The 16338-nt window shown below is 25.7% G+C and overlaps 1 protein-coding gene across 3 annotated transcripts in view; it reads right to left on the bottom strand.

The window, feature by feature from the left end:
* Positions 1 to 7506: 7506 nt before the first annotated feature.
* Positions 7507 to 16338, bottom strand: part of LOC107169459 (splicing regulator muscleblind) — a 186139-nt gene continuing 177307 nt past the window's right edge. For 2 of the 3 annotated variants that reach the window (XM_089215647.1, XM_089215648.1), the window contains 4 exons: positions 14942 to 14983; positions 10583 to 10703; positions 8744 to 8825; positions 7507 to 7970 (listed from right to left, as the gene is read on the bottom strand). In XM_089215647.1, the coding sequence (XP_089071773.1) occupies positions 8794 to 8825; positions 10583 to 10703; positions 14942 to 14983 (195 nt within the window). In that variant the 3' untranslated portion in view covers positions 7507 to 7970; positions 8744 to 8793. The remainder of the gene's footprint in view (positions 7971 to 8743; positions 8826 to 10582; positions 10704 to 14941; positions 14984 to 16338) is intronic. The other variant, XM_089215649.1, reaches the window with a different exon arrangement.

Here is a 16338-nt window from a genome sequence, read left to right as displayed (position 1 = left end):
TTATTCACCTCATCCTCATCCTCATGCAGTCGTTAGGGTATTAATCGAAACACAAGCCGAAACGTTGACTAAGATCATATCTATTAAAAATAAATCCATAAAATTACATCCCGCAAACGAAATTCAGAAAATAGAATTTAATATGAAAGCTTTCCGCCAATATTTAAATTGTAAGAATACAGAAAATTTATTAATATATTTAAGCCAACTTGGAAATAGATACCAAGGTATTTCAATTTAATTTATTACAATTTTATTATTTTCAAACAAATCTATATATTATTATAAAATGCGACTATTATTTATTATTGATTTATAAACATTTTAATTTTATTATTTTCACGTCATAACTATTATTATTATAAATATTTTGATTTTATTTTTTTCATGCCATATCTATTATTATTGTTATTATCAATTGGATCTAAATACTATTTTAATGTGACTAGGTATATTAAATTTTGACTATAAAATTGTGTTATTTTTTTGGCATATTATATTTTAAATTATTATAATTATTTGAATAAATATTTTTAAATTTAAATTATTTATTTTTACTTTTTTTAAATTGAAAATGGCAACGTTGCAGAGTTTTTTATGCTCAATCGTGTAAGTTTTCTTTTGTATTTTAATTTCCTTTGATACGCCGACAATTTTGCTCAATCGTGTCGCAAAAAAGGTGTTTTATGCTCAATCGTGTTTCAGCCTTTAAAAATCACTTTTAAATTGTTCAGCTCGTACTACGCTACTCCTGTAATCTTCAATATACTACCCTCAAGAACAGGGTTACTCAGGTGATAGTGTACTATATATAATATAAATATTATTCAATCATTTAATTAATCTTTTATTACGTTACTATATCGTGTTCGATTGTGTTAGTCTATAAACGCAGGTCATAAGTTCCTACTGTTCCTAGGACCTGTAAAATATAACTTAGGAAACTTTATTTGTATCGATCCAACAACCCGGTTCTCAAGACCGGTTGGTGTAGTAGGAATAGCTAACCGACTACTACTCCCTTAACTGGTTACTGGATAGGATTTGGTATACATATCGACAACCACTTAATTTTAATAAACGAAGGAGGTGTGTTTCACTACGGTAATTTGTTTTAGAGGTACACCAATATCTAAAATTGATTTTACGTAATTATTCCCATTTTTCCTTATTTTTTTTTTTTTGTTTTTTCCAGTGTTTTTGAAAATTATTATGAATATCAAAATTTTACCTCCTCAATACACCAACTAGAATTACTTTCCAACCAGAAACGCTACTGAAGTTGAAAATCGAAGTATTATTTCGACAACTTATCGTGTACACAGACACAAAAAAAACACACATATCATTGTAAAATCAATACAATCTTAAAATAGGTAAAAAAAGATTTAACATTTAGTAGAAGGATCCTAATACAATTGTGACAATGGCAGTTAGTTAAAAATATTAAAAATAGATAGTCACAATTAACAAAATAAATAAATAAAATTCTATACAAGATTCTTCATAAGTTTCTCGCTATACTCTTATCAAATAAAATGTAAGTATACCTACCAGAAAGTCATATTAAATTTTTATGAACGATTGAATATCGAATTTACACCAAACGTTTATTTTATAAATTTCTTTACGAAATTAAATAACCAAGAATAACGGCTTAAGTTATATTGTAAAAATTTAAAAATTATTCGTGAGTACCATGTACCTAGTTGAAATTGCTAGAGTATAATTTATATTCTAATTGTAATAGTTAATGTCGTTAATGATGTGTAATAATACTAATATTTAATAATATATATTGTATATACTATAAATGACTGAGTGAGTCGAATACATATAATGAATCTGATTTGATTAAGTTGGAATTTATTTTATTGTTACCTACCTTACCTACCTACATTTTTTTTTAATAATAGCAGTATATAGTTGACGTAATAGTTATATCTTATATATTGCATGGTTTTCTCTATAAATGTATGTAAACATTCTGTCAGATAATAGAGTCAATTTCACTACTGAAAATCATGACAAATACACGGTAGTGAATTCTTTTTCAATTTTTTTTATTCAGTTTTACAACTAATTCATGTTAATTTTTGATCATCTTTAATTTTTTATATTTTAAAACAAATTTGTGCTTTTTTGTTATTTATTATGCTTTAAAATCCGAGCCCTAATAATTATAAATGATAGTATAGTAGTAAAGTTATAGTAAAATTCTCTATTTTCTCATACGTACGTCTTCTGCATTGTCATGTGTCACACACACCAAAAAAAACATCATTTTTAAATAGGTAGATGATAAACATGTTTATAGTTTTAAATTACTTAGCACATAATACACTTGGTACATACCTATGTGAATATGCCGTTTTACTGTTTGGTCTAAATTTATTATTTAGTTATCATATCGCTTAGATCATAGTTTATAGTTGAGTATTAAATCGTACTTACATAGTTATATTTCTTTGAAGTCACGAATAGCAACTAATAATACCAGTGCCTATAGGTATATAATATAAAAATCAAAAACAATTAGGTGTTATTCACATATAAAGCCAAAATATGATATATCTAATATAAAGTAATGCAGTACTTAACAAGTGCATTTAAAATCCAATATGGGATAGTATGTATAATTATTTAATTATTTTCCACAATTTTAACTGTATATTTTGTATTTTCACTTAACTACGTATGAACAAGTGGTCTGCACATATAATACGCGGGCGAGTAGGTTATACCTCATCCTACTATGGCCTACAGATTATATATTATATTTTATTCATATAAAGGACTTCAATAAAATTGTGCACAAAGGTATTATAGGAACCTATCGAAATAAAAAGCATATTAATTGTATTTTTTTTTTAGAATGTAAATATGTTTTTATTTTGTCTTAAATATACACCAATAATAAATGTTATGATCTTTTAAAAATTATCATTGAACTTGAGAATTTTTGAAAATCAAAAAAAAAAACGTATAATATAATAATAATCATCACTAAAAATAAATAGGCACATCAATAACAAACATTTCTTATCTAACTATAGTAAAAAAATATCACGAAAATCATAATGAAGTTTAAAATAAAAACTATCCTTAAAAATATACGTATAAATATAAGCTTACAATATTATACATATACAAATATATATGTTTATTTTATTCATATAAATAATGTATGTACCTATATTATACATACATTATAAATATGTGTGTGTGTATGTGTGAAGTGTTGTGCATATTATGTTACAAATATGTTACTGATAAATATTTAATTTTATAATTTTAAGTAAGGTAAAGGTTAAACTAATATATAACATATTATACTAAGTTAATATTTTATGATGAATTAATTAGCTGTTCTATAATATGATAATATAATTAAATTATGAACTAAATGAAAAAAAAGAAACAAATCAACGTAATACGAAATAATAATTATTAAGTCCATTTTGAATAAAAAAAAAAATAACTGTAAAATTTTGTATATATCAGTAGGCTTAGATAGCTATATTTTAGCTAGGAATGCCTTAATTAAAAAAAAAAAAAGAATTATTAAATAATCGTGTGTGAGTCAAGATCAAATTAAAATGTCAATATAATTCTGATTGTCTGTTTTTATGTTGTTGCTTATATGTTTAAAATGAAAAATAATTATATATAATTCATAATAATATCCAAAGAGTTGACGTAGAAGCTTAATACAACATTTTCTCACATTTTTATTTTATGTTACAAAAAATATATTGTAATAATTATAAGTTAAATATTGGTAGTTAAAAATAACAATATTATTATGTATACAGGGAGTTTATATAATAATAATAATAATAATAATAAAAATTAAGACGTTATTAGAAATGCCTGTCCGTCATTAGAGATAGGTGACGAAAATAGTAATGTGTTATAAAATAATATTATATGTGTATTGCGGCAATAGCGAAAACGTAAAAGTTAAGTATATGTAAATGTGGAGAAAATAAAAATATAATCAATTATAAATCTTCTTGTTTGACATTTTAAATTGTATTTATTTATTTTATGATAAATTATCATGTGAACTATAATTGATTTTACAAATAATGAAGTTCGGTTAATATGTAACATTGAAAATATAGAGTGAAAAAATAATTATTTTGGCACAACTTGTTATTTTGTTAACTATATCCAAATGAGGACAAACATCACGTCTCACTGTACTCATGATAGACTTGCATTCGTAATATTAGATATAATAATAATAATAATAATAATAATAATAAAACATTAACAAAAAAAAAAAAACACAAATAAATAAAAAGAGGAACAAAAATAGAAACTTAAAACATTTTTAAATAAAATAAATCCTATTATGTATGTTAAAAAGGTTAACTAATTAAAAGTAACTATACAATTACATACTGGTAAAAATGTATATAATATGCAACTTAGTTTGGTGCTAAAAGTTTAAAATTTAAATTTCTACAGGATGGCTAAAAAGTCGCAAATTTTCAAATCGTATGACTTCCCGAGAAATGTATAATTTATTTTTATTTTTATTTTTACACAATATACCTATGTGTTATGACGTGTTATGAGAATTATAGAACAACCGACAATATTATTTATTATGAACTCCAATTGTTTGAAAATTCTAACACAGCTTCTATGGAAATCTTATAAAAATATCGTTTGTCGAATTTTTTTTATTAAAAGTTGTTAATGTCTGAAAAGATGTTGCGCCATCGCAATGAAAACGTTCAATAACAATATCGAGTAACTTATAGCGAATTCATAAGCCTATATTCAAACGTTGAGTTTAAGTATGTATTTGTAACAAATGTTTATGGAAATATATTTTATGTAGGTACCTATCTTTATATTTCGATGTTCAAGGGTTTCGATGAATTTCGGTGATGAGCCTGAATAAACATATAGATTGGTATTAGATATAATATTTTGTAATGATGCCAAATAAAATACTCTTACAATGAGTATAATGTACTTAAAATATTAGGATAATGATAATGACTTAAAATAGGTACTTAAAATATTTCGAGTGTTACTTGGATTATATTCGTATATGTTTAGTAAGACTACTTTACATAATATAATAGGCTATAAAAAATGATTAATATAAATATATTTATGTCAATATATTATAATATGCATGTTTCGTTTATGTGTGTGTGTGTGTAAGGGGGTGGGGTGTAGATTTTTATACATATTTATATTTTAAAACTAAATATACATTTATAAGTATATGTTATAAAGGTATAAGGTAAAGATAAGGTGAGGTAATGATAAGTCATGGTACTCGAGGTTCTCGAGAACAATTCAATAAATTATCATAGATTTTTTTTCAAACAAAATCAACAAACAATTTGAACCGTTTTTAGTTTTATATGGTAGGTAGGTAGCAAAAAACTAGAATTGTGTTTGTAATTGGGAAGCATTGAAATGTGTAACAGTGTTGTAGTTGGGGGGCGAACTAATGATAAATTAACTTTCCTAAATTCCTTAATTCCTACGTTTACGGATCGAGCTTAAAATAAATACACACGACTTTGGTAATTTTCAGGAGAGAAAAGTTTCTTTTCCAAATTTTTAAAGATAAATAATGGACACTTAGAAACATGCGTGGTCATCACACGTATAAAATAATAAATTATCATACAATAATATACATCGATTTCGGCGAATTTTTACTATCGTAAATTAATAATTATAGTGACATAGATAATATATTTAAATATATAATGGTTACATAATGACTTGACTAAAAATTTATACTTTTTGGTGAAAGAATAATATAATACCTATAGATTGGCACCTAGTTTTATATTATGTTGGATTGGTGTTTATCTTGTCGGAATATAAAAACGAAATGTTCCATTAGTTACGTCGCAATGTCTAATTGATTTTAACACTCTCAGGCTGCATTGAGAAGAATTTAATTTATTTTCAATACGAGGAAGCCACTGGAATACTCCAGTATTATATTATTATATAACAATAATAATAATAATAATAATGGAATTTTTTGCTGTTAAAACGGTACCATATAGTATGTATTGAAATAGTTCTAATTATTATTATATTATAGTTTAAAATGATCGTGAATCAAGTGGATTACCGTTCTGATATTTTTTCTTTTTTATTTAATACGCTATACATTTTTCCACATCATGTCTATATTATAATTACACATAGATGTGTAGTATTGTATTAATATTTTGATTTGTAAGGTGAAGCAACCATAATTAGTTATGTGTTAAGTTGGCAACAGAGGAGTAGTAGTGTTCATACAGATCCTCCTCTGCTGTCGGTTTAAACGGGGGAAAAAAAAAAGATGTGGCATAGGTAATATAGACTTTGGTTGATGTAAAAATATTGTATAGCTGTACAGTAAAAATGTGTTTTGAGTAATTTGTTTCATCATCAAATGATTGTTAATATTATTATTATTATTTCATACACATTATAAAATCTAATCGAACATTGCGTATCGTATAGTATAATAAGATAAGTCTGTTGTAGCAACAGTTGTAGTGTATAAGTAGTAGTAATAGCGTTAGTGGGGGTAGAGGTGGTATACCACTAGTGGTATATATTGGTTTAACGTGTATTATTATAATAGTAGAGTAGTGTAAGTTGTAGTTGTATTTGTATTTTTAGTTTGATTACGAGTAGTAAATCTAAGGGCGCACGTCTGAATAACGTTTTATCATAGAATTGGCCTTTACATTGTACTCGGTGCATCTATAATAAATATGATTAGCTATAATAGTATACCGGCTCCATAATAATAAATATCGCCAGGTAAATTATAACCTTCGGGTTCATAATATGAAATCCGAACCTATATAATATTGTAATTGTTATATAGGTATTTATGCGACCAAAACCACCCGAATAATAATAATATTATAGTTTTTACCGTATAGGGCATTCACCGATGTCAATCGTGTATTCGTGTGTATTTCAACGCTAGTCATTCGTTGGATTAAATTATTGGATAGATAATAATATATTAATATATATATGTTTATACTGAGGTTAAACATTTGAACACATATAATATTATTGTTATTATAACATTTCACACAATTAGTCATAACATGTTAAATCTTGTATTTTTTTATAACAATTTATTGAAAACGAATATATGTTATCATGTCAATTGTTTGATTAATAGGTATCTTATAAACATATATGCATGCATAGATAATATATATATTTATATATTATATATATACATACATAATATTTATTATTGTATAATATAGGAGAAGGATTATTTTAATTTTATAAATTATTTATATTTTGAAATTTGTTTACTAATCTAGCTCGATGTTAAACATTTTTATTATTATTAATACATAAATTAAGTGTACCTATAGAATTTCCCTTAACTTAATTTTAAGTACCTAATCTAAAAGTATTGTTAAATATATAATAATATAATATATAATAGCTACCTACAATCAAATAGCATAAAAAAAATCAAAAAAAAAATCATTGGTGCGTTAAAATATAATAACAAGATTAATATTAATATATTATATATTGGTAATATAATTAGTTATATTTTGAGTAAAATAATGACTTTAAATAATACGAAGGGGTTTACATATAGTGAGTAACCAACCTGATTGTATACAATTCAAATAGTTCAATAGTATTTTAACATTTTTCTAAGTAAAATAGTTTACTTTTGTTAACAAAATACAAAGTGCATCATCTCTAGTTAGATTAATAAATTATCATTGACATTAGTTTCCGACCTATTTTAAATATTGGATAAAGGAAACTTAAACAATCTAATTAAATTGTTCAATATTATTCAATTCGTATTCTACAATATTATTTATGAATTATATATGTAATGTATACACTATAAAAAATTTACTGTGTATTAAACTGATGACTTGAATCGAACGTTATTTTGTTAATAATTATTCGGCCACAACCATACATTCCTGTGAACAAAACAAAAATAACAAACATTAAATTTATAAAAGATATATTATAAAGCAATACTAGTTGATAGATACCTACCTAAAAAATTGATTACCTAGTTAATTTTTTATCAATAATTTTTATTTGTGTTATGGATATTTGACCTTAGTTGAAAATGATTATATTAAGTAACTACTGCAAGATTATGTAGTTTCTAAAATTTAAGAAAGACCATGTTTTTGTTGTTTTTTTAGAAACTCCAGAATGGTGTTAAACTGTTAAGTAAAACCAATTATTATTGTATTTTATTCGGTATTATAGAACATGAAAGAGGAAACATCAAACAAGATTTGTAACTACCTACTATAATTTGTATAATACAAAAAAATCTCACGTCTACCAAAATGGAACATCTATCCGTGTCTAAACATAATATTGTACCTTGATAAAAAAAATATATAATAATATTAAACTCGACCAAACGGAAGATAAATTTAGTCCGAGTTGTGTTATTTCCATTGTTATACTATATCACATGTTTAATTATGAAAATAATTTAATCTGAATAACACAATACTTATTAGAGTTACTATAGGTAGTTAGGTTGTTGTAGGTACCTATTTCACGTGTATTGATTTAAAAGCATAAAGTGATCGTTTAAATTAATTTAAATTAAATTTTAAGGAAAAATGCATTTGTCACCAACATCATTAACATTTAAGTGGTAATTTATTTTTGGAATACAGCATTTGTGTCTAAAGTTTATTATAATATGGGTATACTTGTTACTCACAATGGATGTATGTTGTACCACAGGTTGATTTCTGAATTGCAGTCGTTATGTTAATACCTCGGGATTCCCGGTGGTGCAGCAACTAGTATAAAATAAACAATAATAATATTAATATACATTGAATCATACAACTTACGGTAATCGTCAAGCCGATAGAATAATTTGTGTTGTAAATTGTAATATTAAACACTTTTTATTGTTTTAACAATATTTCATATAGATTACAATAATAAATTATGTAATTTTTATAAAATATAATCCCCACGCTCAAATATTAAAGTGTATTCTGTCTTTTGCCATATAAAATGATCAAATTCAGATAACGTGTAGGCGGCAAGTGATGCCCTGGGATAGCATACAATTATTTATATTAATTTTATAAATAAGTGTATGAAATATATTTTAGAAACAAAAAATATCTCTTAGTTCACGGGGAAAATTCTTAACTTTACATTTTTTTAAATGCAATAAGTATGAATTATAACCAAATATTCGGGATAAAAAATTATAATAAATTTAATTTTTAATTGAATTATACATTTAAGCGTGATAAGAAGATTATACATTATACAGGACAATATATATAGTTTATTATTTCTAAGAGAGGGAAGGTAGTTTCGTTCTTTAAAATAATTAAGAGTAGAAATACGAGATAATATTTCATTGTAAATAACTGAAGGGATGGCAACAAATAATAACCACGAGTGGCACACCGTCCACCATTGTAACCACATAATACGTATAGCTATATTTTACTAAGTTTATAGCAGAGTGATTCTTTAATTTGACAGTCAACACTATTGTTATCTTAAAAAGTGAAAATTTTTTTTTTTAATATTTATCTTACATAATACCTATTTCAGTCACAAAAACTACACAGTTTGAAACAAAATTTATTATGTTTTTACTACTTTTTGAATCATCATTAAGTTTCTTACTTTTTTAAAACATTTATTTTTAATATTATGTTCCAATGCACGGAATATATAATAAATATATTTAAAAAAATGTTATGACATAAAATAATATTTTTAAACAGCTTGTTGATTAATGACAAGTACCTTAGTATATTTAAATTTTAAAATATTAATTAATGTAGTTGAATAATAAAGTGCAGGTACACGCTATATTATGTTGGTCCTCTTCTGTGATGTTAGATATGTTTGATATGTTTGGAATTAGATTTTTAAACATTAAAACATTCAAAAAAAAATTTTTAGCAATATGCACTTATTGAAAATATCTTTTGAAAAAATTGAAAACTTAAAAATGCTATCACGATAAAACTAGTAAAATGTACGATTTTAGTATAGTTTATAAATCATAAGCTGTAAACAGGATCTATGTAAGAATACAGCGAAAACTCTAAATACCGGACACTCTCAGTTGCTAAAGTTGTGTCTGTTATTCGTAGATATCGGCTAGGTAATCAGAGGATTCAGATTGTAGAAACTTCGTAGTTTGTTCCCTGAAAAACGTTCGCTATTGAGAGGAGTCCGTTAGGGGATGTTCCACTGTATTATTATATGGTACCCAGTTTATAAAAACAATATAAAAGTTTATTGATATTATTATTTTCGATCTAGAATATTAAAACGCATCCGATATCGTAATAATCTTACGACTGGACAGTATAATATAATATCTTAAAAGTCAATCGGCTCTCCGGAACATCTGTTTCCCATTATTGTATAGGTACTTACAGCATCATCTGTCTTAGATATTTGCCGAGATTGAATTTTGTTGATTTAATCAAATTCTCTTATATACTGGCATACGTCACGAGAATAAAGTATTACCTACCTATCAAGAGTTTCGTAAATATTTAAGGAGACTTACAAGATACGGTTGGCACGAATGGCTGAAGCAATTGTTGGTAAGCTCCCGTGTTCTGTTGAAACACCGGCATTCCAGATTTGTCACCCGCAGCTCGTTTGTACTGCATCATTCCCGGAAATGCCTAGAAACCATTAATATTTGTCTTGTATAACAACGTAAAACACTGAATTTCTGCACTTTAAATAATTATGGAGTGTACTGAGTGTAGGCACTTGCAGTCAGACCGATTTTAATTCGTCCGAATACGCAGTGGGTATAATATTATGTATGCTAAATAATTTATAATTTATAATAATAATTAAATAAATGTAATAAAATAAAAATTATGAACTGACCAACTGACTGCTAAGTATTAACAATAATTGAAAAATAATGTCGTTCATATTATATTATTACAATTATTATTATAATCCAAAATATAATTTGGTTGACGTTTAAATAAATTAACTAAGTTAATATAAAATATTTATTTAATGCACAAAATTTCATTTTTATTTTTTTGTAAATTAGACTATATAGTTCGTCATTATTCTGCTGATGGTGCATAATATTATTATAACGCTTTTGGGTTCATAAACGTGGGAACCCTTCGGCGAGCAAGATGGGACCCAACTCTAAAATATATACCTTCTTAACACCATCACTATCAATCAAAATTGAATAAATCTATTTATTAATTTCAACTCTAAATAAACATTTTTTATTTTTATTTAGACATGTATTTATAAAAATATTATAAAATATTACACAGTATACATATAAGAAATGTTTTGGAAAATCTAAAAATAAAAAATACTATTATCTAAGTAGAAAAAGTATTTTCAGATCATTTTTTTTAATTCTGGCTTCTTCTGAAGGAATCGTTTTATAAAAACACTATTAAATTTTATTTTAAATGCTTAAAAACTTTTATTTATTAAGCTTATTATTTAAATTCTTTTAGAAAGTGTATACTTTTTATTTTCAGTTTATACATTTTAGGCCAGTTGAAAAAGATTAAAATTGCATCAATCTACATATATATATAATATACAGATAACTTTAAAATGTAATTTTTCTATTTTAAAATAACTTAACATAAATTTAAAAAAAACAATTATTTATTCTTGATTCAAAATGATTAACTAAGAAACAATAAAATACCAACAGCACTGATGTACTGTTATTTATACATTTTTATAGATATTGTAGATTTATATTGATCATTGATCCACTTTATTAACTGCAGTTAACGATTATTATCGAACATTTTTCTGAATGTAGGTATGATTCTTAGTTATAATAAATTATACATAATATTTATAGTTTAAACCATTATGTAACTTAAATTACCTACATAATATATAAACAATTGTTGTTAAGACTTTAAATCAGTGTGGAATAATGACGCACCACACGTCCACACACCTCTAGTATACAAAGATAGTCATAAGTGTTTAAATTATATTATCTTGTGGGGATGAAATTTGTATTGTGAACTGCCACAGTGCAGTCTACATTTTACGCAAAACAAATATAATCATTATATTATAATATTATATAAGTTCTATTATAAAATATCATATGAGTATTATGTAATTAGGTACTTAAACAAAACGATAAAATATAATATTTAAAACTAATAGCATGCGTATTTTATTTTTTTTTATTTTGTAATGCATAGTTTAGTTAACAGCTCAAACCACGAAATAATAAAAAAATATCCAAATAACTACAGTGTGTACAAACTATAATTGTTGTATTCAATTCGATACATCTATATAACATTATATCGAAGACACGACGACTTGCAGTGCTTAAGTTGTAAAAAAAAATTTGTTTAAATTACTTTTTGTACCTTTAGGTAGATACTGATATAATTTGTTTTCCAAAAGATTTATCGACTTGTGTGTCATTAAGATAAATTAGAAGGGTGCGTTGAAATGTTTTTTTTTTTTTAAGAAGGAGTATTATAGTTCGCTACTTTTCAAATTAAAGCAATGGAGATAACTTTAAACAAGGGGTGCAATAAACGCGTAAATAATTGCAACTTTTTTTGGGCAGGGTGTATTGCGTTGTTTTGCATCTGTTGAAATGTTTTATTATTTTTTTTTATTTTTTATTTTTTGATAACTTTAGATCCATATTCAATAATAAGTATTATGTTCAAAGTTTTTACATTGAGTATTATAAAACTATAAAAAATAACCATTGGTATGAGAATGGTAGCTTGAACGTCATATGTATATTTTGCTGTTTTATTGTGGCTTATTAAAAACAACGAAACTCCGCGAATGAAGCGAATGTAAGAAAGCTTTGAAACGGATAGATTTTACTTAAGTTCGATTTGAACTTGATAATATTTTGAAAAATTGTTTACATAAAAAAATTATGGATTTGTTGTCATGAGAAGTGCATGTAAACAGGCTAAAATAATAAATACTCGTAGAAGCTTTTCTTATGTAATAGTAATTATAATAATTATGGTGATACTTTATTTTCGAAGTATTTAAATTTAATAGTATTATAATGGACAAACATAAAATACGACACACTGTGCATGGTGTGCATTTCAGTTTGAGAGTACCTACTTACTACCCACCTTAGCTCACTGTTAAGTTGTGCGCGTATAAATCCGACCGAGACGCAGGTCAACTTTTCTGCGGTGGATTGGGTACCTACATATATTAGCTTGTGTATGTTTCGGTGTAAGCGTTGTAACTTCGTTTAGGTTTATTAACGGGAAAAAATTTTCAAAAAAAATATGTAAATGACACAGTTAGCGAGAAGGAAAATATTTTTTAAACACATTGCAAAAACCGGACAGATAGCGCCACGGATTTATTCCTATTTCATCGCTCAATTTTCGGGGTATTGAAAATACTAAATTTGAATTTTACTTAAAACTACTTAAAACCTGTTCCACCACGCGGGTGTATTTTATAAATTGATATAACTACTTGTTAGTTGTTTGAATGACAAGTGAAATCAATTTAGTCTAATAAAATACAAATAGATATATTATACAATAATATGTATTTAGTTACATAATATATGAGATCGAATCTTGAGAGCTGTATAAATGTATGGCTACGTGGTTAGTTTGAAATAATTGCGATTATTTAGTTGTCTATGTAAAAAAAAAACCCCTGATGAAGCTGAAACAACTGAGGTAGCCTTGAGAGTAAAAATAGAAAAATGAATAATATGTTAGGTATTATATAATTTACAAGGGGATTTACCAAGCGTCTCTCCACTTTTATTCTTTAATAATGTATTTATTCAAATTATTTTTGGTATTTTTAGGTATAGGCACTTAAAGGCCATGCATTCAAATACTTATGTTTTTGTGAGTGTACGATTATTGGTGAATCGCCACGAATATCATACTTCCATACGAAAATTGTGCTAAAGATCCATAAATAATGATGCCTACAGTTTATTAAGTTTATATTTATACTAATATAGGTTTGAAAATAAATGATCGGTTTAGTATTACGTATATCAAACTTTTATATAAAAAATTAAAAACAAACTATGACACAAACGAATTAATATTTCTTAAACAGTCCGGTAAACAAATTACCGAAGTCCGTATTAAGTTAGGATAGTTCTCTACGAAAATGAAATGTCTCATTTGATTACTGCAATAATCAAGTCTGTTTTGAAATGTATTCCATGCATTCATCATCTGAGCACCGTGTTCTATAAATTTTAACGGTTTTCGGGGTCAAACGTGGAAAATTACGTTTACCGAAATTTCAAAAATATGAGTCTCTCCTTCATTGGAAACGTCCGGCGGCGAAAGGGTTAATTTATTAAGGTCTAAAATAGCCGTTGTTACTGTGGTTTTTGCACCACATTATTAACACATAAATCACCCCCTCCAACCTCCCCGAGTTAGTAAGCTTCAAGCAGATAAGCAAATGGTAGCAATTAACAAAATAAATAAGGCACGTTAAGCAGCATTTTCATAGTATCGATTTCCAAAAATGATTATTATGTGATGATATGAAAGCAAACCGAATACATGAATTAGCCCCGCATAAATAATAATATAATATTTTATAGACAATGATAAAAATCGTCACAAATTTTTATAGAGCTATTATTATTAATGTGTGAACAATTAGGTACGTAAGAACCACAACAATATATATTAGGCACATAAATCATATTTGTATTTGCAATATTTAGCTTGGACCTATTAATACTGCACGTAATGCCTCTCTATAATGCGTTATTCGATATCAAAAATATTATCTTTTGTATACAACACATTTTCAGAGCATTGGAACGTGAATATTTGAAATGCATCTTTTCGTAACAAAAAAATTGCACATTAACAATATCAACAGTATTTACAAGTTATTTACTTACAAAATTTTCGTAATAAAATGTTCCAACGGCTTTCATATCCATCTGAAACACATAACTTGTTGATAAACTATTTGTAAGCCTTAACACATTGAGCTGGGAAGTGGGAAGTGATTACAATATTCAATGGGAAAAAAATTATTATTATTATTTTACACTTTTATTTACAGTAATAATATTATTCCCTACATCATATTATGTAAGTAAAATATAGGTTATTTTACTTTCGATCAAATTATAATTAACATTGAAATCGCACAACACCGCTAAAGTGAGTTATATTATATTATACCTAAAAATTATAATGTCATACATTTGGACTTGGTTAGCTCAAAGTTGAAGTGACCGTCCAAAAAGTTCAAGTTATCTGAAGGTTCGAGTCATCTAATAAGAATATAACAATGATAGGAAATTCTAGGAGTGGAGATAAATTCGAGTCAAAATAGTTCGAGGTTATTTTGTTTTCGAGTTGAAACAGTTCGACGAGTTAACTAAGTTCGGTTGTATAATAATATAGTATACCTATATCGTAAAGCAGATGATTATTTTTATGATCACCCAAAAATCTCATTTTCTCGATTTTTTTCTTTCTTTTTTTTATACGAGTTGAGGACATTTCAACATAACTTTTTTTTTAAACAGATATATTTTTCATTAAAAAAAATTTTATTTTGTATAATGGAGCAGTGAAAGAGAGGGTATTATAGAAAGGTTGGGCTTTACTAATTAATTACTGGATCGAAATAAGGTTTTTAGATATTAGTATTCTAAAAATAATATTGTTCTTAAGAATAGGAAAATTAATTTTATCATTTGAAAAAGTAAAAACACTAAAAAAAAAAATCATAAATATATCGTTAAAATTATGATTAAATGGTTTTCAAAGCGTTGTATTGGACTTAAATTATGTAAATAAAAACAAAAAAAAAAACATACATTTATGGATAAAATGACTGAACTTATAAAGTGATCAAAAATCACCTTTTATCACAAATCCAACATTTATAGTTCTTAAACTTAACCTGTTTATTAAACACATATACCTAGTATATTATATAAACATTTAATAATAGTACCTAAAGGTACAAACCATATTTTTCATACGTTTAGTAGGTACCTCGGGAGAACCAATGTATGCCATCCATATAACTATATAGTCTATAATATTATGTGTATTGGCACATATTATACCTTACAATAAATTAGTACATAATAACAGTATTTATAGTAAAAATAATTCAGCATAAGTCTTTATTTTTTTTGATAAATCTTGTATGAAACGCTAGTTGTGCAAGCGTTTCAATTTTCGATACTATGTAGTCGATAATTTTTATCCTTTTATCCAGTTCTTCTGAATTTTGTCGATATCTTTTTCTCTCGAGTGATGAGCATCAAATTTA

This window comes from Diuraphis noxia, unplaced genomic scaffold (assembly GCF_037042655.1).
Source record: "Diuraphis noxia isolate RWA-SAM2 unplaced genomic scaffold, SU_Dnox_SAM2 contig0001, whole genome shotgun sequence".
NCBI lineage: Eukaryota > Metazoa > Arthropoda > Insecta > Hemiptera > Aphididae > Diuraphis > Diuraphis noxia.
This window is presented reverse-complemented; position numbering and strand designations above follow the sequence as displayed.